The 25,744-nt window shown below is 30.1% G+C and overlaps 2 protein-coding genes across 5 annotated transcripts in view; one reads left to right on the plus strand and one right to left on the minus strand.

The window, feature by feature from the left end:
* The first annotated feature begins 10,184 nt into the window (after window positions 1–10,184).
* On the plus strand, window positions 10,185–10,718 carry LOC146912250 (uncharacterized). The gene has a single exon (XM_085720707.1). It carries the CDS (start codon window positions 10,185–10,187, stop codon window positions 10,716–10,718), a length of 534 nt encoding a protein of 177 aa, XP_085576833.1.
* Window positions 10,719–15,812: 5,094 nt separating this feature from the next.
* LOC146912251 (paired amphipathic helix protein Sin3-like 2) overlaps window positions 15,813–25,744 on the minus strand; it is a 35,905-nt gene continuing 25,973 nt past the window's right edge. The window contains exons 1-11 of one of the 4 annotated variants that reach the window (XM_085720109.1): window positions 19,672–19,704; window positions 19,548–19,590; window positions 18,762–18,947; window positions 18,477–18,657; window positions 18,296–18,394; window positions 17,861–18,173; window positions 16,975–17,111; window positions 16,688–16,763; window positions 16,572–16,601; window positions 16,222–16,423; window positions 15,813–16,089 (exon numbers count right to left, since the gene is read on the minus strand). In XM_085720109.1, the coding sequence (XP_085576235.1) occupies window positions 15,930–16,089; window positions 16,222–16,423; window positions 16,572–16,601; window positions 16,688–16,763; window positions 16,975–17,111; window positions 17,861–18,173; window positions 18,296–18,394; window positions 18,477–18,657; window positions 18,762–18,947; window positions 19,548–19,588 (1,425 nt within the window). In that variant the 5' untranslated portion in view covers window positions 19,589–19,590; window positions 19,672–19,704 and the 3' untranslated portion in view covers window positions 15,813–15,929. Of the gene's footprint in view, window positions 16,090–16,221; window positions 16,424–16,571; window positions 16,602–16,687; window positions 16,764–16,974; window positions 17,112–17,860; window positions 18,174–18,295; window positions 18,395–18,476; window positions 18,658–18,761; window positions 18,948–19,547; window positions 19,591–19,671; window positions 19,705–25,744 lie in introns of those variants that run through there. The other 3 variants (XM_085720110.1, XM_085720111.1, XM_085720112.1) reach the window with 3 other exon arrangements.

Raw genomic sequence — 25,744 nt, forward strand, 5'->3', positions numbered from 1 at the left:
GCTCAGAATACGCTATTAGCGTACTCTTCAAGAGTGCTCCAGATCCACGCCCCAGGTGCGCTAATGGCGTATCCCTCTGACCTTTGGCATTTTTTCATCACGCCAATAGCGTAGGACACGCTAATGGCGTAGCTTCTTTGAACTTTGACATTTCTTGCTCCTTGCTTGTAATTTCCTGCACAAAAAGGGTAGACTAAGGCTCAAAAGCATAAATGACATATTAACACAATATTTGGAGTTTTCCATAGAGAATCTTGCAAAACAAGTCACTAAAACGCCTAAACTCCTATGCGAAATATATCACTTTTAAACACTTATCAATATCTCTATAAAAATAAGTATCCAAATAATTTGATTTAAAATCAAGGACCATAAAGTGCGGGTAGAAAAATTTGAAGGGGACCAAAACTTGATGTAATTTTTCAGAGACTAAATCTTGAAATTTAAAAAATTTATAGGGAGGAAAAATATATTTAACCTACTTTAACTATTTAATCCATTAAAAATAGTAGTGTTTTATTTTTCTATTTTATCCAAAGCACTTGTTAATGGATCTGAACATTTCAATGCCAATTTACAAACAAACATCACTTAATTATGTTCAATCTTATCCAAAGCACTTGTTAATGGATCTGAACATTTCAATGCCAATTTACAAACAAACATCACTTAATTATGTTCAATCAATCAAAATAAAATACAAAACAAATATTTCTCATTATCATAAAATAAATGAGACATTTTTTTTAAAGGGAAATGAGACATTTATTATGTTAAGGATAATTATAAAAAATACAAGACAAATATTTATACCGATAGATAAAAAACTTACAAATTTACGTTTATTTAATCAATAAAAGATATATTATTAAATGTTTCACTAGTTTTTCAATTGAAATATGTTCAGCTCTTCCAACAAGAAGCAAAGTATCTCAAACAAACGTGTTTATTACCATTTCCGTTGGCGAGGAAGGTAACGTAAGAGCGACAAAGGTAGCATGGTAAAACAATAACAATCAAATGACGCCAATTTATCATGTCATTATACAGTTATTTTAATACAAGGTAAATCATTCCTCCAATTAAACTGTGCTGCCATTAAATAGTAAGTTTCAGAAGATTACGCCGACGAACCAAAATCCAATCTGAAGAAATTCTATAAATATTACACCATCAAAATTTAATATGAAAAAATAAATAAAAAATAAAGCAGCATCTCGTTGATTGGAGTTAACATTTAACTATGATACAACTTTTTCTTGTTCTAAAAAATTTCTATGAAGAAACATGTTCCGGTACACCAAAAGTACTTACATTGCTTAGGTTAGAACAAAAGTTGGTAACATAAGATTAAATAAGAGAACGAAAGTAAAGACAATGAACATACCATATTTGTTAACGCAGTTCGGCCAATTATGCTTACCTCTGCCACTATAGAGCAGTTATAATTCAGTTTTTATTATTGTGATGAATTAGGGTTTCAGTGTTACAAACAATATATATATAGTACTACTACTACTACGATTCAGTTTACAATATTACCTCCGATGAGCCATACTACTACTGCCCCTTGCCTTCTTTAGTATCTTGCATATATCAGCTATACTTTAACAGCTTAGAAATCAAAATTAAAGATAATTTATAACACTTGATTTCCTCAATTCAATTCACTTTAGCAATTTTAACAAAGAACAAAATTGTTAAATTTTCACAAAGTTCAACTGGTTCTACTTTGTTTTTGGATGGAATTCTACTGGTTCTGCTTATTGTGCTATATATTTTGCTACAGCATTCTAATGTTTTCATGTTGTGTTTTTGGCTTTTGCTTTGAACTAATGGATTAGGATTCTCTACTTTAGGCAAAGAAAGTCATCTACCTTTGTATTCATCTCTCATCTTTTATTTTCTCATATTTTTCCTCTATATTTCTCCACATTTCTCTACTCTCTCTCTCTCTCTCTCTCTCTCTCTCTCTCTCTCTCTCTCTCTCTCTCTCTCTCTCTCTCTCTCTCTCTCTCTCTCTCTCTCTCTCTCTCTTATCCCGAAGTCACTAATTTTACCATTGAAATCAACACAATCTCCACATTTCTCTACTCTCTCTCTCTCTCTCTCTCTTATCCCGAAGTCACTAATTTTATCATTGAAATCAACACAATCAATCATTTTAACAATCGTGCACAAACGTTAAACGACTATTATTTTGAGACAGGAGTAGTAGTAATAATAATAATAATAATAATAATAATAATAATAATAATAATAATAATAATAATAATAATAAATGAAAAAGAAAGTGGAAGTGGCATAATCACTAATTTAGCTGTGGCTATTTGAAATAGCCAGAACCCAGAAGGATGGAAAAGTTGAGTTTTAGTTGAGTTGAGGGGTCATTCAAAACATGATAGTATGGTGGTAAAGTCATGATTTTTTTATCTGATTGGGGCTTCATTATGTTGGAGATTGAGTTTTGCTGTATGAAATGCAACAAAAGTATTAAATAATAAGCTAATGGAAGAAAGGGCATTGCATTTGAAGGTGTGAATGAGTGAAGTAATTTGGAAGCTTGATTAAAACAGAAGGAATATATTCCTTGCTCCTCACTCATCATGGAAATTAGGTATACTCAATTTCCTTGCTCTTTATAGGATATGGATTATAGTTGAAGGGCACGATACTATAAAATAATGCCTAACTAACTTCTAAGTACCTATGGCAACATTAGACTATAATGAAATGCTATATGTTCCTTATAGTCTTGTGCAAAAAAAAAAAAATTAACTTTACCAAGTGCAACATTACATTTCTTTTCCTTGAAGTTGAATGGAAACTTTATAGTTCAGAATTAATAGATGCATATGGGTTCTTGAATGTTATCTTGGATTGTTGAACTACTCGGTTGAGTGGATCCTTGACACCAGTAGTCCAGGTGTGGCGAAAAATATGCCTGCGAAAAATGACCATTACTTTTTTCACCCTATGAGATTCTAAGCTCTGAAATATTTAAACGTGTTTTTGAAGGTTTTATCGGGTTTTTATACAGTTCGGATTCTAAAATCCAAATTGCGTAGGGCGTGTGAAAAATTCATAGGGTGAGAAAAGAAACAGACGCGAAAAATATTTTTTTAAAAAAAAAATATGTTAATGGACCAAAGTTTATATGAGTTGTGTCCAAGATTAAAGTTGCCAACACTGATACCAAAAAGCTCATTATGCATTGCATTTGGAAAATTGCTTTTCCCACTTCACATAAGTTAAGAAACCTCCCTAAAAAAAATATATATATAAAGTTAAGAAACCGGAATTACATATGGGAAAATGAATCTAAAAGTGAAGGGGTTTTCTTATCATTAAAAAATATTTTTATGTCACATTAAATTTATAAGTTAAACAAGCTGTTAATTTAATCATATACTACAAATTCAATCCAATAAGTTATCTATATCAAATAACTTATCGATTATATCCTTTAGAAGTTAATATGATATTAGTTGGTTTATCAACTATTTGTTCTTTATACAATGGTTTTCACGACGTTGTATTATTTTGAATTTCCTTTGAGTAACTCACGGTTCTTCTAATTCGTTTTCGAAATATCTTCATCTTAAATTGGATCCACTTGAATCGAAAGTGATATTTCTTCGTTTGTATTATAATTTAAATTTTGCATGTAACAATTACAATTACTCTATAAAAAATGATGCCAAATATGAGTAGGATATTATGTCAAAAACAATATGAGTAGGTTTTAATTACTTTTTTTACAAAGAAAATTGGAATGAAGAGATGATATTTCAGGTCAAGACAAGAAAGACTTTTTTTTTTTTGGTAAAAGACAAGAAAGACTTTAGAACTTAAAGGGAATAGAAAAGAATATTTGTATATTCTACATTTGTTTATTTAGGCAATTTACATGTGTGTTGTGTATTGAAGGGTAATTGAATGAAAATTCAACATAAAAATTACATTTTTTATTTTGACAAAATATAAAGATTAAAGCCATTAAAAAATATAAATATTAGCACCGACCGAAAGTTCTAACTAAAATACAGGAGAAAAAAAGTAATTAAAATATTATTATGGAGTTACGGTCGATTCTACCATTTCAGTTCCTTTAGAGGAAAAGGACACCACCACCAATACCATGGTGTTTAGGTTTTAGGTTCCTCTGACGGTCCCTAGTCACGTGCACATAAAAGTTGCGTTAATAAATAAATAAAGTTTGTAAAAAAAATTAAAAATAAATAAAGGTTATATATACTTTGGTTAAAAAAAAAAAGTTGCATAGACTATTTTTCCTTCTACTCTACTCTCAATATAACAAAACAAAATACTATTACAATTACCTAACTGTCCCTGAATTACATAACTGTTTTCACTTATTACAAAGGGTACTATTGGTAGTTCAAGTTTCAAGATGCAATGTAAGCTTTTTAACCAAAATCGGACTAGACTACCCCTGAACCAATACCATTCCAACTTCTACATTGAAGGGCAGATGCATCATTTCATGCAAGTAAATGTTTTATGCTATTCAACTTTCCCACTTTTATCTAAATTCAAATTTCAAATTTCAAAATTCATTCATTCACTTTATATTCCCTCTCTTACATTCTTTCTACAAAAACAGACTTCATTTCTCTCATCTCTCCTTCTCATTGTCTCTGTCTCTTTCCAAAATTCTAATCTTCATCTTCTCCTCTTTAATTTTATTTTGCAGGAAACGTGAAACTTCTTTACTCATCAAAACAAGTAGTCCAATGCTGCAAAGTGTCTCTTCATCAATCTACAAACAAAGAAAAAAAACACAAGTAAATGATGAGAATTACTAATTACTAATTACTTTAATACATAAATCATCATCAAAATAAGATTATTGTTCTTTAAACTATACATAAATCATCCCTGAAAAATTGCTATAATACATGTAAATAAATTATAAAATTAAATTGCTTCAGATTTAACTTTTTTTTTTTTATAGAACTACATATCTAATTTTTTTTGCAGGTACAATAATTCGTTTTCATCTTTGAAGATAAGCAGTTCAAGATTGAATAATTTGTGATCCAAAATTCAAGATTGAATATTCGTTTGTACTATTTTTTACCCAAAATAATTTGTGATTGACAATAAAAATGTATGTTTTTAGTTTTTTTGAAATAGAATATATGTTTTAGAAATAACTATGTTACTTATGTTTTTTTTTCTCAAACATTACAAACAAATCAAAACAACATATGCGATCCAAAGAAAAAAAAAATTAGTTCTCACCTATTAACTATGTTACTTTCTTTTTCCTTACACAACTATATTTTCATCAAAAGTGTTTTCTAACATTTCATTTATTTAATTTTTTTGAAATGTATGTTTTTTTTTTTAGGCTAAACTGCAACTTTGGCCCCCTATCTTTCAAAAAGTTGCGATTTTGGCCCCTTAAGTTTGAAAACTACAATTTTGGTCCTCTATGTTTTAGCCCCTTTGCATATTTGGTCCTTTTTTTCAATTTTGACTTGTCAAAGCCCATGTGGCATGCCACATGGGTAATTATTAAATTAAAAATAAATAAAAAATCATTTTTTAATTAAATAAATGAAAAATATAATTAAAATCATTTAAAAAATCAGGAAAATTAAAAAATTAATAAAAAAATTGAAAAAAATTCTGAAAATATTAAAAAAATCTGGAAAAATGAAAAATTAATTAAAAAATTGAAAAATATATAAAAAATTCTGGAAAATTGAAAAATTAATAAAAATGAAAAAATACGGGAAAAATTTAAAAATTCTGGAAAAATTAATAAAAAAATGATTAAAAAAATAAAATAATATAATAAAATGAAAAATAATGAAAAATTCTAAAAAAATAAAAAAGATTAAAAAATTCTGAAAAATAAAAATTATGAAAAAATAAAATTTCGAAATTTTAATTAAAATTTTCGAAAAATTCTAATTAAAATTTTAATGAAAAAATTAAAATTCTGGAAAATATTAAAAAAAAAATCGAAATTTTCATTAGTATTTTTCGAAATTTTCATTAGTATATATGTCGACCTTAGGTTTTTTCAGTGTATAAATATACAAAAATTCCCGGTTTATAAAAACACAAAAGTTCCCGGAAAAAATACTAATGAAAATTTCGAAATTTCGAAAAATAAACAAAAAACCTAAGCTCGGTTTATAAATACACATATTTTTTCCCTTATTCTCGGTTTATAAATACACAAAAATACACTGAATTTTTTTTGGAAATAAATACACAAAAAACCTAAGCTCGGTTTATAAATACACATATTTTTTCCCTTATTCTCAGTTTATAAATACACAAAAATACACTTAAATTTTTTTGGAAATAAATACACAAAAAACCTAAGCTCGGTTTATAAATACACATATTTTTTCCCTTATTCTCGGTTTATAAATACACAAAAATACACTTAAATTTTTTTGGAAATAAATACACTGAAAAAACCTAAGCTCGGTTTATAAATACACATGATTAATCTTTTTAATTTTTTTAAAAATTTTGAAATTTTTTAATATTTTTTTCAATTTTTTTATTAATTTTTCATTTTTCCAGAATTTTTTAATCTTTTTTATTTTTTTCAGAATTTTTCATTATTTTTCATTTTATTAGATTATTTTATTTTTTAATCATTTTTTATTTTTATTAATTTTTCGAGAATTTTTAATTTTTTTCCGTATTTTTTAAGATTTTTTTTATTTTTCTAGAATTTTTAAATTTTTTCCGTATTTTTTCATTTTTATTAATTTTTCATTTTTTCAGAATTTTTTAATATTTTTTTTCAATTTTTTAATTAATTTTTCCAGATTTTTTTAATATTTTCAGAATTTTTTTCAATTTTTTTATTAATTTTTCAATTTTCCTAATTTTTTAAATGATTTTAATTATATTTTTCATTTATTTAATTAAAAAATGATTTTTTATTTATTTTTAATTTAATAATTACCCATGTGGCATGCCACATGGGCGTTGACCAGTCAAAATTGAAAAAAAGGACCAAATATGCAAAGGGGCTAAAACATAGGGGACCAAAATTGTAGTTTTCAAACTTAAGGGGCCAAAATCGCAACTTTTTGAAAGATAGGGGGCCAAAGTTGCAGTTTAGCCTATTTTATATTAGGTTTTAGATCGATTCAATTGAATAGAAAAATTAAGTTGTTGATAAGGAAATTTTTTTTTTTTTGACTAAACTTACCAATTGCGATATTATATGTTTAAATAATTGTTTAACAATACTTGTTTTTTCTTCCTTAAAAAAAAGAGTTTAATTAGAATACTCTGACAGTGTAAAATCATTTTACACTATTAACCAATTAAAATGATTGAATTAGCTTCTCTCTCTAAAAAAAAACTAGGACAAACTTGGAACGAAAGACTTATAAATATGTGATGTGATATTGTATATGTTAGAAAATTGAATTTATTTTATAGAAAAAGATCTGTCTTTGAATGATTTATTTCTTTATGCTAAATAAAAAATAGGTAATCGATAAGGAAAAGTAATAAGACATCGACAAAGAAAAGTTTTTAAAAATTGATGAGACTTATCTTTATGATATTGTAGTCTAGGATTTTTTATTTTTTTTAAAGTATCGTAGCGGCTATAAATTTACTTTAAGGTCAATAAATAGAGAATTCAGAGTTTGAAATCTAAGCTCTACAAGTATTATATGATGTTTTTACCAATTGAAATTTGTTCACGGGTATGGACACAAAGGTTTGAACTCTGACACAATCTACCAATTGTGTCAGAGGTTTGAACTCTAATCCCTACATCTAATATGCAATATCTCTATTAAGTGTCAACTGAACTAAACTCACGGCAAAAACATATTTAAGTATTCTACGACTTTTAATATCAAATGCTTTTTTATTTATTTTTTGATATATTACACGAGATCTCTTCATTCCCGATTAAAAACATTGTTTGAGAGTTTACAATCTCATGAAATTCAGAGCCTACTTTTTAAAGGCCCCCCTCCCCCACTTCTCCCTAAACTTTTTTTTTGACAGGTTCTCCCTACAACTTTGTTTGTGTGCTTGAGAAACAACTAGAAAATTCAGCAACAATTTACTCCAACGTGGAAGGACTCGTTTGGTTTCAAAAGGTAGTGTATAGTTCCATGATGATTAATTGTATCCAAATCTCTCACATGGTACTCGTAAAATAAAGGATGATATTGGTCATATCCTTCAATCTGAGTCAATGATCATCTACTACCTTACTCTATTATGAATAGAAGTCCTTAATAATTTTTCGTTTATCAAATTTTTTGGTGAATTGCAATTAATATTTTTAATCTCATAAGTCATAATATTATATGTGCAATTTAGTTTGGAACTTTGGAAGAAATATTTGTTTTGTTTTTTAAATGGTCTATTTTGAAAAGTTGTTCTAATAGAGAAAGAACTACTATTCGTAAGTACAATTCATATAGTAAACAGAACTCACAACACCTCTCTTTTCTACATTGTTTTTGGTTACACTCTCTTTTCTACATTTTATGTGTGAGTTTGATTATTAGCCTTTTTTTTTGAAAGGATTGTTAGACTCTTTAAAAAAAGTACAAATAAGAGTTATTAAAAAATAAATTTATATTAATTGAGAAAATAGAAGATCCAATTCATATATTAATTGGCATATTATTTAAACATATCAAAATAAATATTATTTAATTATTTTGTAAATACACATTGCTTAATTATTATCTCTTTTTCCATCTTTTTTTAAAAATGTAAATATTCTCATATATTATGTCTAAATATATTTTTTTTAAAAGAAATATTGTATCAAAATAGTTATGATCATCATCTCAGACTTTGTTTTATGCTCTATTACTTGGGACACTATCCCCTTCAATCTACCCAATTTTTTTTTCAATAACATTAACACCTCTTCTTGGATCACTCTAGGTGGTTCGTAAACAAAGATTTTTTTTAAAGGATCATAAAAAAAGAAGTTATATTTGTTACTACATTGGAGTATATTTTTTGAAATTCCTTTCACTTGGATAAGACCATTTTCCTTGCTTTCATCACCAGTCCTTATCCAATGTTCATTTTGGAGTAGTTATTTTTCAAAGATATATATATATATATTTTTTTAAATTATAGCAACTAGCAACAGTCAAGAGATGATGAAGTCATTATTTTTTACCCAAGATGAGCTTTACTTTGACATGTTCTTGTTAAGGTTTCTGAGCTAAGTAACCAAACATACAAATAATTGTATAATATAGTACAGATGTTGTACTAATGTCGTAACAATAGAATATTAAACCATATTGAAGAACACTCACTGATTTGTACCACAATAACCTCAATGATGAATTTTTTGTACATATATACATTTACTAGGCACACGATTTATACACAAATTGACATGTTACCAACAACTACAAGCTGTGTACTTTTTGAGAAGAGCAATAAACAGCAACCAAGCCTTATCGCCCACTAAGTGGGGTCATCTTATTTTTCACCGCATCCAGACGACGATGCAACAACCCTTGCTCATTTGACAATGTACCCGAGCTATACAACGCGTTGCTTCCAGACAACGGTCCAACATTCACACTATTTCGTATTTGAACCATATCATATAGATTCCACAAAGTTTTATGTTGGTTGTCGATGTCTAACACAACCATCTCTTTTTACACGGACTTGAGACCGGCCTTGGCAAGATTATGTAATTTGAGAAGACCAATAAGCTATCTAATTAGAACTGAAAATTAACTAATCAAATTAATTAGTAGAATTGGTCATGATGTTGGGCCATGATTACGGGCCAACCTGTTTAATTATTGAAAATTGCTTTTTTGACATAGAATATTTCCTATTGACACAAGTAAATGACCAAATTATCCTCAACGGTAATTAACTACCGTTGGTTAAAGCGCCAGTAGTTAACTGCCGCTGGACTCAGCGGTAGTTAACTACCGCTGGAAATTGTTTTCTTTACTATCCCACTTGCTTTCCTTTACTCTGCCACTTTTTGACTTTTCCAGTTTTCCACTTTTTGGTGGCCCAACCTTGCCTCCATCTTCTTCAACCCTTCAACTTAGTACCAATTCCAACAGCTTCAATTACTTCAATGACAGTAAAAATGGAGGACTAATTGCTGGCATGGCTCAAATGTCGGCAACTGCTTTACTACAACAGCACAAATGGGTGCTACTGCAAGCAATAGTGGGAACTCTTCCATGATGCAGAAAAGCTTTGTTAGTAGCATGGTTAGTCCTAATCATGTTTCTGGTTCCATCATGATGCATCATAACCAAAATCAACCCTCTTATGAACACTTTAATCCACTACAGCATGATTTATCCAACATGGCTGGTGTTAGTGGTGGAGGAGCATTTACTAACCAATTGTTTCAAAAAGAACAACAAGAAATTTCATTATTGTTTGATAACAATACCAATGTGTCTACAATGAATAATGAGATTGGAATGTTTAGCCATGGATTGATGAAGAATGTTGCACAAGAGGTTAGTAATTGTTCAAATTTGATACATGGAAGTGATGTGGCAACAGTCCATGATTTCTTGGGAATTAGAGGTTCAAGCTCAAGTTTGCATGAACCACAGCAACAAAGATTGGAAGCATTAAGTCAACAGAGGTTGGAAATTATGAATAATTTTCATCATCATCTTCCACATGAGGATTCAGCAATGGAGAAATCAATTTGGGATGTTTGAGTGGTGAAGAAAAATCATGTTATGAATTTTTTTAACAGAAACAACCCATTTTCCAGAAACAAGTGGAAAACTGGAAAAGTGAAAAAGTGGCAGAGTAAAGGAAAGCAAGTGGGATAGTAAAGAAAACAATTTCCAGCGGTAGTTAACTACCGCTGAGTCCAACGGCAGTTAACTACCGGCGCTTTAACCAACGGTAGTTAATTACCGCTCGAGGTAATTTAGTCATTTACTTGTGTCAATAGGAAGTATTCTATGTCAAAAAAGCAATTTTCTTAATTATTTGGGCTTAGATGGTGGCCCATTTGTATCTCCAGATCTTCCTAAATCCTGTCACTGAAAGCTCTTATTCTTAGTTCCATGTCAAAATCAGCTAGAAAAAGGTAACATTGCCATGTGGTTCTTAAAATATATCCATAAGCTCTTAAAAGCAGCTTTGACAATGAGATGCATGCAGCATAATTGATGCCTGGTCTATTCATGGCAATAAAAACAAGTTTGGGTTAAACAATTTAAATATGAGCTTAATTTCTCGATATGAAGCACGGATATATACATATATGAACACGATACAGATACTGACATGTCAACAACGATAATAATTTAATAAAATCACATAATTCAGTAGAATCATATGTGTTATGTCGGTTATGTCGGTGTCAGACACAGTGTGTCCGACACCGGACACACCTAGAAATATCCGAGAAGTTAGGGTTAAGCAATTTGAATATCAGTATCATTCGCCTTATAGAAACATCCGAGAAGTGTAAAAGTGTATCGAAACAAAGAAAAAAAAAGATTTGTTGTGACACATGACGTACGACTGACGTATAAGTGTCGGCCACTGACATGTATTAGAGACCAGAACACACTTAATGTCAGAGATGTCTGTACTTCATAGAAAACGAACTTATTCAATAAGCTATTGAGAGGGTTTAGTTAATTACTTATGGGCATTTGATAAATTATTTTCGTTTACATAAACACTTGTAAGATTGTTTGAGACTTATTTAATCAAATTCTCTATAATAGAATAGCTTGTGAAAAGTCCCCTTGAGCATAGCTTAATTGATAGGGACATGCATTTTATATGCATGGGCCGGGGTTCGAACCCCGGACACCCCACTTATTCACCTTGAAAAAAGTGAATTCTAACCACTAGGCTACTTGACAAAAAAAATGGAATAGCTTGTGAAAATAATTTATTCCTCAACTCAAGGTATTCTAATTCTTTCATACCAAGCTTTCGAGGTTCTTTTGGCAATGTATTCTTCACCTTCATCCTCTTCATATCCATCACCTTCCTTCAATTGTTCATCCTCATAATCATTGTAATCCTCGTATACCTGAAGAAAACAAATGGGACACAAAAACACTACAAAATATGAGGATGATTGATGAGTGTTGGAGCTGATGAGTAGAGGTGTTTGGACATGATGATGAATTTCTGGGCAGCCACTTTAAAAGTGTTTTATTTCAATTTTCCTTTTTTGTTTTTTTTAAAGGACTTTTTATTTGTTTTATTGAATAATGTTTTTATCTAATTTAGATAATTTTTAGTTTCATATATTTAATTTAAATGATATTTTTTTTAAGAAACTAAATTAGCGCACTCAAATTGGCACTGTGGAGAATCAGACCCCAGGACTTTGAGGAGAAACACACTCCAAGATTTCAAGTCAACACCACCAGACCAACTCAAATGGATTTATTTAAATGATATTTTAAACATTTGGCATGTCACACCATTAAACGAGTCTATGCGGCATTCAAGTGGCTCGTCTAAATGGCAACTCGGTTTATCTAGTCATCAACAATTTATATTAGAAACCATACCTACAAACGTAGGCAACTCCGTTTATCTAGTCATCAACAATTTATATTAGAAACCATACCTACAAACGTAAAAAAAACGTTGAGAATGAAAAATATAATAAAAATGGATTGAAAAGCATTAGTCATTCTTGATTGCGCTTCTAGTAGTGGGTTGCAAGAATTTGATATTTGTCCGACCAAACTCTACAAATTGATTAGTGATAATGTAAAAGGAGTCTTTACTTCTCGTTTAATTGTTACTTTTAATTTTCTTTTCCTTCGAGCATAGACCCTCTTGCACAAAAAAAAAAAAAAAAAACTTATATAATTTCTGCAATACAAACAAATAAAAAAACACCCTAGTTCCTTAAAAAAAAAAAAAACATCCTAGTAAAATGTATCAACTTAAACTAGATGTATCTACACATGCTTTTAAAATGTTGATTCAACAAACATCATCTCCATCTTCGTCTTCTTTTTTATTTAAGTTGTTGTAGCATTCTCCAACACAGATTGTCTCGTTTAATTGTTACTTTTAGTTTTCTTTTCCTTGGAGTTTAGACCCTCTTGCACACCAAAAAAAAAATATCTTATATAATTTCCGCAATACAAACGCATAAAAAACATCATGGTAAAATGTATCAACTTAAACTTAACGTATCTACACATGCTTTAAAATGTTTATTCAACAAACATCATCTCCATCTTGGTCTTCTCTTTATTTAAGGATTGTCCAACATAGATTTTCTCTTCGTGAGAATGATTTTGGGATATATTTTTACTAAAGATAAACTCATCTTCTTTGCTTTTGATAGATTAACTTGGCCGTGTACAGGACAATCTAACTTCAAAGAAAACTAAAGGCAAGATTTGGTCTATGTTGTTTGAGACAGTGGTAGACCATCTTTAGTGTAGGACTTTTTTTTATTGGTTTTGTATAAGTTTTCTTAACTGTAAATATTCAAATATATAACATTGTTACTCGTTAAATATTGACATTTTTTTTCAGTTGAGATTCGAACAAGAGTTCATCACATTGTTAAAGACTAATCTTTTCCACCAAACTCAAGCTCTCTTGGAACAACTCCAACGTCAACTTTTTTGGTTGCATCAGCTAGCGTGTCACATGAAAAAAAGAGAATTTCGCAAAGAAAATTGTTGGAGTCCGCCAAGGTGCCATAACAGTGCGTTGGTTTTCTACAAGTTTTGTTAACGGTAAATATTCAAATTTAAAACATCGTCGATCGTTAAATATTGACATTTTTTAAGTTGCAATTCGAACAACAATTCATCATATTGTTAAAGACTAATATTTTCCACTAAATTCGAACTCTCTCAAAGCAACTTCAATGACTTTTTTGGTTGCATCCGCCAGCGTGTCACATGAAAAAGAGAATTTTGCGAAAAAAAATAAAAAACTGTTAGTCTACCAAGATGTAATAATCGCGCGTTCACAGACGAACAACATTTTGTGGGGCCCAATGTCAATAAAATGTTTACTTAAGTTGTAGTAATTTCAATTAAAGAAATGATATTTTGACAACCACTTTTTGACAACTTTTGGACAACTTTCTCTCTCATACTCACATGATGTTGTTATCATCTCTCTTCTTTTTTCTCTCTCCATTGTTTTTGACCAATAAGAAGTGAGAAAAACAAGGTTGTCAATAAAGTTGTCATCAAATGGATGTCAAAATATCATTACTCTTTCAATTATCAATAAAATAATGACATGTGAGGTAAATTTATAGGATTCAATGTGAGTTTTTTTAAGTTGCACCGTTAACCTAAAATATGGGTAGGATGCATCAAGATGATGTGGCTTCAATGGAGCCTGCAAAATATCAATGATCGAGTTCACCATTAAATGTACTCTTAGTACTATATGTTTATTATATTTAGGATAAGAAAATAACATATTTAACTTATAAATATGACCGTAAAACTATCAAATAAAGTGAAGATAATAAAAGTCATGAAATATGGACACTTTTTTAGTTTTTAGTTGTTTATTTTCAAGATTGGAAATATTAGCCTCACAATAGTGGCTATAGTTTCACGTTTTGAGACTGCCCCTCTTTGTTGGAGTTGGATCAGACTATTATATTGTATATACATATATTTTCTGGGAATTTAAAAAAATTGATTTTGTTACGGACAAGCAATGTACTCCATTAGAATTGAAAAACTAACTAATCACATTAATTAATTTTTTCTAATGTCTGAAATCTCATATTCTTAGTTCCATGCCAACATCAACAAGAAAAAGGTAACATTGACATGTTGTTCTCCAAATATATCTATTAGCTCTTAAAAGCAGCTTTGACAATGAGATGTATGCAGCATAATTGATACCTGGCCTACTTATGGCAAAAAGGACGTGTTTGGGTTAAACAATTTAAATATGAGCTAATTCAATAAGCTATTTGAGAGAGTTTAATTAGGTACTTATTCTTCAGTTGAAAACAACTTATGAGCATTTGATAAATTAGTTGAGTTTACCCACTGACATAAACATTCATAATACTGTTTTAGACATTTTTTGACAAGTTCTCCATAATAGAATATAGCTTATGAAGCAATTTATAAAAATAACTTATATACTATAAACGTTGAAATAAGTTATTTATCCACACAATCCTAAATAGGATACTAATAGCTAGTAATATAAGTGCTTATGTCATTAGTCCTTAAGGATTGAAGCTATTTCTTAAGAGATTTCCCTAGATTCCCAAAATGACTACAATGACCAATATCATGATACTAAAGTATAAATAATATATATTTTGAAGCTAGCCATGGCCTATGGGCCGGTTTGAATTGACTTATTTAAGCTTATAAAAAATAGTTTATGCAAATAAATAAGCTTTTATGTTAATTCATAATTTCTCACTAACAAAAATTGTAAATTCATAAGCTGTTTTTTCATAAACTATCTCGACAAACTTATGAATAATATATAAAAACTTATTTATTTGCATGACCTGTTTTGCATAAGCTTAAAATTATGTCAATCCAAACAGACCCTAAGCAAGGCAAAAAGTACTTATGTAGGAAGTGTTTAGTAACAAAGTCATTAAATAAGAGCTCATTTCCTTCTTTTCTTTATGTGCAACCTTAAGTATTATCTATCTATTTCTTTTAGGATGATCATGCAATAAGAATGTTAAATTAATCTCAAGATTCTTAAACTATTTAATAATTTTTAAATAGAAATTTAATTTAAAAAAAAAACTAAAAGTTGTAATCAACAGCTAATCAAGGTTGATGTGGACCGGGCCATGACATGTCAACCAAAGCTTATATAGATGTCTACTTAATTTCCACATCATTATATCATTTAAATTATTAATTTACTAAATCCCTGATATCTTAAAAAAACTAAACTCTAATACTTGTTCAAAAAATTAAAATTAAATAAAAGAAAAATAAATAGATAATAATTAGAAGACCAATCCATGCGCACTGCCTCCACAGTGATTGCTGGCTACGACCGCTGCAACCTGCGACGGCTGACTTGTCACCGCGCGCAATGTGTATAACAATGTCCAGCTTAGGCCTACATCAGAAATAACAATGTCATCACACCTAAATGCATGTCAACACATTTCATTTTAAGACAAAACAATGGTTCCAAAATGAACATTCAGGAGGCAGGACAGTTGATAGAAGCTGATAACGCAAGTTTTACCTGTCGTCAGTAGGTAGAAGCTGGTAGCCCGGAGAACAATGTTTGCCGACGCTAAGGTCAAGTTCTTGAATGGATTTTCCCATGTATTTCTCCTTGTATGTTTCTTTCTCTTCACATCCATCCATCTCACGCTTGGGTTCTTTGTCTTCGTCGTCCTCCACCTTGGATGATTCCGATAAATGACCATCAGTAGCGAGTGGCTCTGAAATCAATCGATTTGAAACATTAGAATCAACCAAATAGATGAAAAGTGAATTGTAAATTACGCAGTTAATTCAACATCATATCATTTGAATGACTCTTTAAACGAAGTAAAAAATTGCAATGATATTTATGGTACGTCGACATACTTTCACTCGCGACACCAGCAAGAAACCCGTCTGCAAAAACAAATACGCAGAATGAAACCTCAAGGCATGAGAAAATTCGAAAATAACGTTAAACAAAAGAGTTGCAAAACAATTACCAGTATTTTCACAACGCTCCAAATAATCATTGAATTCGCTCATGAGATCAGAATGCTTTCCAAGTAAATCAGTCACCTGAAATATATATTTCGAAAGTATATAAATTAAACTAGACCGCAATAGAACTCGCAAGGTAATGCTTCCGAGATAGTGAGACCTATTTCAATGAATCGGACCTTGATAAAAATAACATTGCATTAGAATACAACTGAAAACGCCAAAATGGAATACTACATAGCACTAATGATCCAAAGTCAGCAAAGATACACGAAAAGGAAGCACATACCATATTTTGTAAATCATTCTTTTTTATTATTCCATTGCTAAAATCATGAAGGCACTTCAAGAATGTTTGGTAGTCCTCAGCGCTGCTCAACCTCTCCTTAACTTTCGCACATAAACTTAACGCTTGACTATACATGACTGACACGAATACGGAAATTAAATAAATAACAAATTTTAGAATTGGTCAATATTATCTCAAATAAAAGAAGAAAGCTAACAATCAAGAAAGATGTTAACAGGACAAAGGAATACTAATAAAGAAACTTCAAGAAATCGAAATGGCTACACTTAATGATGCATACATTTTTTAACTTCAAATATGAAATTAACATTCAACATTGGTCCTAATAGTTAAGTTTTATGCATCTAAAATGATATAACGGTAATATAAATAGTTGAGTCAAATTCGATTGTTTTATAACAATTGATCTACGTACGCTAATCCTCCACTATAGTTCTCTTGTTAAACGAGCTTCTTCAACTGTGATAGAAACTGAATACAAAGAGAATGAATCTCTATTCTATATTCTGTAACTCAAAAGTTATTTGTGATCCAAGTATTGTGTATTTATAATCAAAAATCACTATTGACTTCTAGAGAATGGAATTCATATTCAATCTCTCTGTATCTAGTATCTACAATTTGAGTGTTTGAGAATACAGATAACTAGTTATAGTTTCATTTCCTCTTCTTAATTTTTTACGTGTTGGCACAAGTACCGACAATCATACTACTTTATGACATAGAACTAGATAAAAATCTACAGCATATTGAAAACGTGATGGTTTACACGCAAACTGAAATAACAGTAAGAACCTAAAATGTAATAAAAATAGATCACATGTTCAAGCAACATATTCATCCAAAGCATAGTATGATAGCTTACTCTTTAACACATCTTTATCATCATGAGAAGCTAAGTCAGAAGACAATCCATTAGCTTCAGCCTTCTTAACAGATTTCTTTTTGTTAGGAGAGCGTAGTGAGTTCAAATCATGTTTCCTTATATCCCTGATCTCACGTTTCCTTTGCTCCTTGCACAAGTTCATTGTTTCGTCGTCATCCAGATCAGGATGTTCAACACTCAGATCACGATGACCAAATGAAGCATGTTGAGTGGAAGGTTCTAGTGAATTATCCGGTAAGAATCTAGTGAACTCCTCAAGCAAATCACTATGGTCCTTAAAAAGGGTAGCAACCTAGAGATTTTTATGTAAAAAAGTTAAAATAAAAAGAGTAAACATTTCAACCAAAACATTTTTTAAAGAAAATTAGAAAAATACAACAAAGTGCTGAAAGTATATAGGACAAACCATATTACCTCACTGTAAACCTCAGTAATGGTCTTGTGTTCTTTGCGATACATATTCAAAATGTCCAAGAATGATTTGTAAACATGCTCGTCATTTTGGAATTGTTGCTGTAGAAAACAAATTTACCAATTACAGCTAGGAATTAACGATATCCGTAAACTCGCTTAGTAACTGAAAAAAGCACATTACCTTTATCTTGCCCACAAAACTAATAGCATCTTCAAATTCAACCTTTTTCTTTTGAGGAGTTTCATCCTCATCAAGTCTTATCTCATGTCCTTTTGGTAGGTAAGCGTTGAATCCATAAATCAAATTGCTGTGACCTTTGAATAGTTCCTTGACAGCAGCTATGACACCATGAGTGTCCGTCCTGGAAACAATCGCCACACAAAATACTGAGATCCCTTGATTGTAAGTACAATGTTCCCCGTTTCAAACTCATCACAAAACGTAAAAATAAGGTTAAGAACCTACTTTTGAGCCTTGAAATCTTTCATGACCTGAAGGAACATGTCATACTTTTCTTTTTGATCCGGAAACGTGTTTTTCACTTCCTTCAAATAAGATAAAGCATCAATGGTTGTCAGCTTCCTGGGAGTACTTGCACCTCCACCGCCATTAACAACTCCACCTTCACCACTGCCACCTCCATTTTCAGAGCTTCGTAGACAAAATGCAATGACAATTTCAGATATCCGGAATATCAACAACGAACAAGACATCTATTTCTCCAATATCAAAATTGATAATATTCCAGGGTTCAAAAATCTTAGTCCACAAATACATGCAAAGACATAGTTCTTCAAAACGCGACGAAAATTTCAGATATCCAAAATATCAACAAACTAACAAGAGTTCATAATATTCTAGGTTCAAAAATATTAGTCCACAAATACATGCAAACGCAGAGTTCTTCAATCCAAATTGTGTTAATTTCAACATTAGTCGTATTACTTGGCTAGTAAGTTTCATACACAAAAATAATGCAAATCAATATGATTTGGCCCCTCGGATTAGTCGGTTCTAGAGCCGGATACCGAGTTTTTTAAAAAAAAAAAAAAAAAACTCAAATCAAACACAGCCCTAATGAAACTCAATAAAAATTGAACACTATCAGTGAAAAAGGTATATATATGAATTCAAATTCAACGGTGCATGCAAAATTAGGGCACATCCAAAAACAGTGAAACAAAAAATTAGCTAAAAAAAAAAAAATCAAATTTACAAATTCAAATAATGATAATAATAAAGAAAACATACGAATCAGCACGTGATGAACCTACGGGACGTTTGAATTTCATCCCTGCAAAATCAAATCCAAAAAATGAACAATTCAATTGATCAATAACATTGAATTGAAAGTGAAAAGGGAAAAAAATTATACTTTATGAATTTCACAGGAAAACTGTATTGTGCTGAGAAAACAACTTGAGAGAGAGGGGTTATTGCTATGTTATATGGGTCGGGTCAAAACAATCAACCAGTTCAAATCCATTTTTTTTATTTTAAATATTTTAATTTAAGGCTAAATTACATTTTTTATTTATTTTTCTTTTTGACTAAAAATGAATGATATTGTCTTTATGGGCTTAACCCAGTTGATAGGGACAATGCATAATATATGCAAGGTTTGCGATTTGAATCTCGGACACAACAAAAAAGTACATCGTTAAAAACTAAAGTGATGAATTTGCGAACAAACTCACATCATCCAATTTTTAGCAAGATAAACAACGCAGCACAAAACAGCGAACAAAACAACGTCGCACTAAGATTGTGAACAAACTCACATCATCCAAATTTTAGCAAGACAAACAACGCTGCACAAAACGACGAACAAAACAACGTCGCACTAAGACGATGAAATCACGAAAGAAAAAACGAAATAGATGTGAAAATCACTTATTTCAATAAAAAGGGAAAGAGAAAAACGAGCTAGAGGGGTGATTTTGCGTCAAAAATTGACCATAGATCAGTCCTCTTTGGTGAATGATGAAGAAGAAACTAGGGGTTTGGTGACGACTTACAAGAGAAGTGGAAGAGATAAGAATGTAGTTAAATTACATGATGTCCTTAACTAATTATAAGTTTCATGTTGGTCTCCATAATTAATTTTCGTTTCAATTTGGTTCAAGTTTCCTCCGTCTACCAAATAAATTCATTCCATCTGTTTAATTCAAAAAAGGTTACCTTGGCATATGTGGACGCTGACATGTCAAGATTAGGTTGGGGATAGGGTTTTAAGGTGGCATAATCGAGAGGTACACGACTTTAAGAGAGATTTCTAGAGAGAAAAACTATCATTTCTTCACCTTTCTCTCTGAAACAAAAACACGAATGGAGGAAAGAAGAGGAGATGAATCGTTGAAGTTGGCTTGTACTCACGATTGCTAGTAAAGGACGACGATTAAGGATTGTTCATTTTTCTTCTTATGTTATTTACAATTTTTTTCAATTATCAATTTTTTTTTGTTTTTTTACAAAAGTTTTTTTTTATTATTCTCTTTTCTAAAATTTTACTACATTTTTTTCTCATCTCTTTTAAAAAAGTAAAAAAAAATGACTCGTTATTTAAATCAACAAAAAAACGTGATATATAATAGTTCCAGTTTCCAGCTTTTTTCCACCAAAACCTTCATTTTTGTTAGATCTAGAGAGTTAGCGAAAAACAACTCTTTGTCGTCGTTCTTCAGATTTCTCAGCAACTATGATGGCTTATCATAATTCTAGTCCGTTGATCTATCTTAATCTTTGATTATCAAATTTGTTTTAATTTTGTGATTTTGTACATTAATTTTCCCTTTCTTGCGTGATTTTTAGATTCGGTTACAAATGGATATGAATTTTCCCTTGCTGTTTCGTTTTCGTTTTTTAACCCTAATTTTCAACTTTTGTATAAATTTTGTAATTCTATTTAATCGATCGATGATAATATTGTTATTTGAATGTTTAATAAATTTTCCTGATTAAGTTTTGTGATTGATTACAAAGGTGATCTTAATCTTGGTTCTCCTTCACTTGTAAACCTAGCTGCACCCTCCCTTATATTTCTTCACTCTCCCTTTTCTTGTAAATCTAGCCACATCCTCCCTTTAGTTTCTTCATCAATCACTCTTCCTTATGTTTTTTTTCCTCATCTCTCTCTCATTTTTGTTTTTGACAAAAACACTTTTTTTTTATTCTTCAATTCTCCAAAAATAAAATTTACTACCATTTTTCCTATCTCTTTTAAAAAAGTAAAAAAAAAAAAAAACCTCCTGTTAAAATCAACAAAACATATATAGTCAGTTTTCCCGCTTTTTTCCACGAAAGCATTCATTTCTTCCTGTTACCGGAAAACCATTGAATTGTGAATGACAATGGTATTTTTTGTACCATCCATTTTAAATTGAGATAGGGGTAGTTGCTATTACTTTCATATTCTTCATCAATCACCGTTATCTCATTCTTCTTTTTGTTTTTCACCATAAAAAAAATCCTCAAATAGCCATATATCTTCTTCCCCACCCCTTTATTGCATCCATTCCATACCGTTTTCTTCCTTTTTATGACGTTGTTTGATCTTGTTTGTAACCAAACTATCAAAGAAATGGATCAAATGAAGTTCTCAGATTGAATTGGATTGGTGAATAAATGGGATTCTCAAATTTTGTTTTTCTATTTTGATCTTCTGTGTTGATTTGGTACTTTGTGCTTATTTTGACTTATTTTGTTAGTGTTGTTTGTTATTGTTATGCATTTAGCTATGATGTATAAATTAATTCTTTTTACTATAATTAATCATAATTGATAGCAAGGTTTTACAACTCAAGAGTTTACTTCAATTCGTTTTACATAGGTAAATTCACGTATACTAGTACAAGTTTATCTAAACTTAAAATAATATAAAAATTATTATATACATGACATATAAAAGTTAATATAATATTTATTTTGAGGGAAAAACTAATATAATATTGCAAATAGGTCAATAATGTAAAATATGACTTAATTATAAAGGAAAAGTATACTCAATCACCAAAATAAAAGTTTTGCTCAACTTAACATCAAAATACAAAATTAACTCGCAAAATTATAAGTTTCATAAGTTTTTAAATCATCCAAAAAAAGCAAGTTTTATAAGTTTCTTAACCTGTTCATAGAAAACAAAAATTGAGTGGGCTGGGCTTGGAAAAAATTGACCCAGGAAAAAATGAGTTAACAATGAGTTAACTTGCTTAAACATGCTGCATATTTCACTTTTAACAAAAAAACGCTTTTACATCAAAGTTAACTCGAATTTGGGACCTAAACTCGTAAACTCGGTCCGAGTTTACAAGTTAGCACGTGATTCGTGGAACATTGCTTGATAGTAAATATCATTTTCAGTTCTATAAAAATTGAATCAATTATTAAGAACATATTATGCAAATAAATAAGCATTTACGTATTATATATAAACTCCTTTAAAAAAATGTATTATTCACAAGCTAGTCAATGTAGTTTATGAAAAAAAAAACTTATGAAAATAAAATTTTCATTAGTGAAAACTTGTGAAAATTAGCAAATCAAAATGGGCCCTTAATGTTGTTGATGTTTTCTGTTGAATTTTAGTATCGTAACTGATGTAATTTACTAATAAAATAATATAACGTTAAAAAGTTTTACATGTGCTTAATTTAAATAGTTATTTGATAGATAATAGCTACATAATAGATAAATATAATGGAGGTTAAAATTTACAATCAATTTGTATTTCTAACATATATAATATTCATTCATTCTCACATGAGATGCTTGACATAAAGAGTCATATTTAATTAATGAAAAATGAAAAGATATGCATGCAAGATAAATTATTTCACTGAAGTAGTTGATTGTGTTATTTGTGATTGAAATACATGACTTCAAGGGATCTTGATCCTCTCCTGCCCTGCTCTCTCCTGCCATCCTTCCTGCTCTATTATCAGCTGTTTGATCAATCCATTGGTTGAAGGAGAGTTAATAAGAAAAGACCTATGGAAAAGTTCAATTAAGTCTTCGTACAAGATTTCATCTCCACTTCACCACGCACGGCGGCGGTAACAGATGACGGTCTTCAAACAATTTAACATCAACCCAGATCAGTATCAAGAAATAATTTATGCTTTATATCTCTATTCTTGATGTTTTTTGAAAGCAGTATACTTACAAAACATTATAAGAATGGTGAAAGGATAAATTATAAAATTATTTATCAAATTAGATTGTATATGTTGTATTCGGATATGCAAAACAGCCACTTTAAATGGTTCAGTGCATTGTTGTGTTGAGTGTTCTTAATTGGGATGTGAACATTTGAAACCGTAAATAGAACAAACCATAAAATATTGTAATCCTTTTATTTATTATGACAACAATGATGTAGTTGTTTAGAGAAAGAACATAAAGATGAGAATTGTTTTAGAGAAAGAACATAAAGATGAGAATTGTTAGAGATGAAAGAGAAGAGTTGATAGCAAATAGGTTATGAGTAGCAGCAGGGCGGTGAGCGTGAAGAAGAAAACAAAACTGCAAACAATTCTCTCTCCTAATTTGCTTTGCTTTGAAATTATTTTTGCCTTTTATTATTCATCCGTTGGATTGATCCAACAGCTGAAAATAAAGCAGGAGGGATGGCAGGAGAGACCAAGGCAGGAGGGGATCCAGTCCCGACTTCAAGAGTCATGCTTACTTAATGATAATGATAGAAAATTAATTGCGTGTGATTTATCTAATATATTCAAAGAATGATTTTTTTAATTTAAAATTTATAATAAATTACTATATTTTATAGTTTTTTAATTAATAAATCATGCTTTCAACGAAGTCTAATATGTTGCTAAATTTCTCGTCATTGTTATTTGATTCAAACAAGTTGAGAATATATTAACAATACTAACTTTTGTAGTTGCTGTTTTTTTTTGGTGGTGGCCGGGGTTTGAACCCCGGACCTTGCATATATTATGCATTGTCCCTACCAACTGAGCTAAACTCACGAGAACTTTGTAGTTGCTATTTGTTAAAATGATTTAAGTTACTTACTTTTTAGATCATTCAATATAATTTTTTTTTGTTTATTAGGATTGATGCTTAATCAATTTAGAGAAAAATAATTTGTATTAATCATAGTTTTAAAAATCAGATCGGTCGTCAACTTGGTAAGGTGACTGCGCCACTGGTTCAACCACTGAACAAGGGCGGATCTGGACATAAAAAATCAGTGAGGCTAATTTTTTTCACCCAATTACTAAGAGAGATCATAAACCATTCAATTTCAGTTTCAATCTAAATGTTTCAGAGCAAAATGGTGGTGAAATTATCTTTTGACCATGTCGGTGTCCAAACGGAAGAAAAAAAAAGTGTGAGGCTGTGTTGGGAGAGGAAAACGATAAAACTTGGCTGAGAGGAGAGGTGAGGGTGAGAGAAATCTAATAGAAAATTGAGAAGATTGAAAGAAAACGTAGGGTGTTGGTAGTATTGGGCTGACTGAGAGTGTTTTTGATTAAAAATAGATAATATTTTTAAAAACATTGGGCTGGGCTGTGGACTGGTGTGGCTATTGCCACACCCTGCCTTAAGCAGATCCGCCCCTGCCACTGAATTATTGGTTGAACTGCATGACTGAACCGAATTAAACCACTGAATCATTGGTTGAACCGCATGGCTGAACCGAATTAAACCGAATAACTCATATAAAATTCGGTCTCTATAAAAATGTGTGTGTATTAAACTGAGTTGGATCATATTGAATTAGATCACTCAATCTCAAAAAATAAAAATAAAAAACTCATAAAACCTTGTCAAAACTCATCAAAATTAACCATAATAAGTGCATTGTATACCTACACAAAATCATACCATATTTAATTAAATATTAAAATTTATTTCAATTTTAATGCATATATTTAGAAAGATACAATTATATTAAAAATATGTATTTTAATTATATATATTATAATAAATTAGAAACATTAAAATTACATAATATAATTTAAGGTAAGAGTTAAATCAACAAATAGACTCATGTGAGCAATGACCTAGTGGTTGTGTTGTCATGATGGAATGTTTTTTTTTAATTTTTTTTATCAAAAAATAAAATAAATAAATAAATTACAACTTTTTTTTAATCAAAATAAATGAACAAGCATAAATAATAAGTGAAATGTATTTTTTTGCTTAATATGTACATGCTTATGGTATATGGTTTGTAGAATAACTCTATATATTGTTAATGTTTGGGGAATGGTTTCTGGACTAACTCTTCTTGCTCTTAATTGTACTGCATAAACACTATCACAAACATATCATTACAACACAGACATGTGGAGTATTAATGGACAAAAATAAAGAGCATGAAGGTAAGTAAGAAATTTGAAAATTAATACTTTGATCATTAGTGGTACATTGGTATTATTAATGAGAGAAAAAAAAATTAAGAATCTTAAACAGGACTGAGT

The sequence above is a fragment of the Medicago sativa genome, chromosome 6, assembly GCF_051527215.1.
Source record: "Medicago sativa cultivar Bolivia chromosome 6, Bolivia_mono, whole genome shotgun sequence".
Taxonomy (NCBI): domain Eukaryota; kingdom Viridiplantae; phylum Streptophyta; class Magnoliopsida; order Fabales; family Fabaceae; genus Medicago; species Medicago sativa.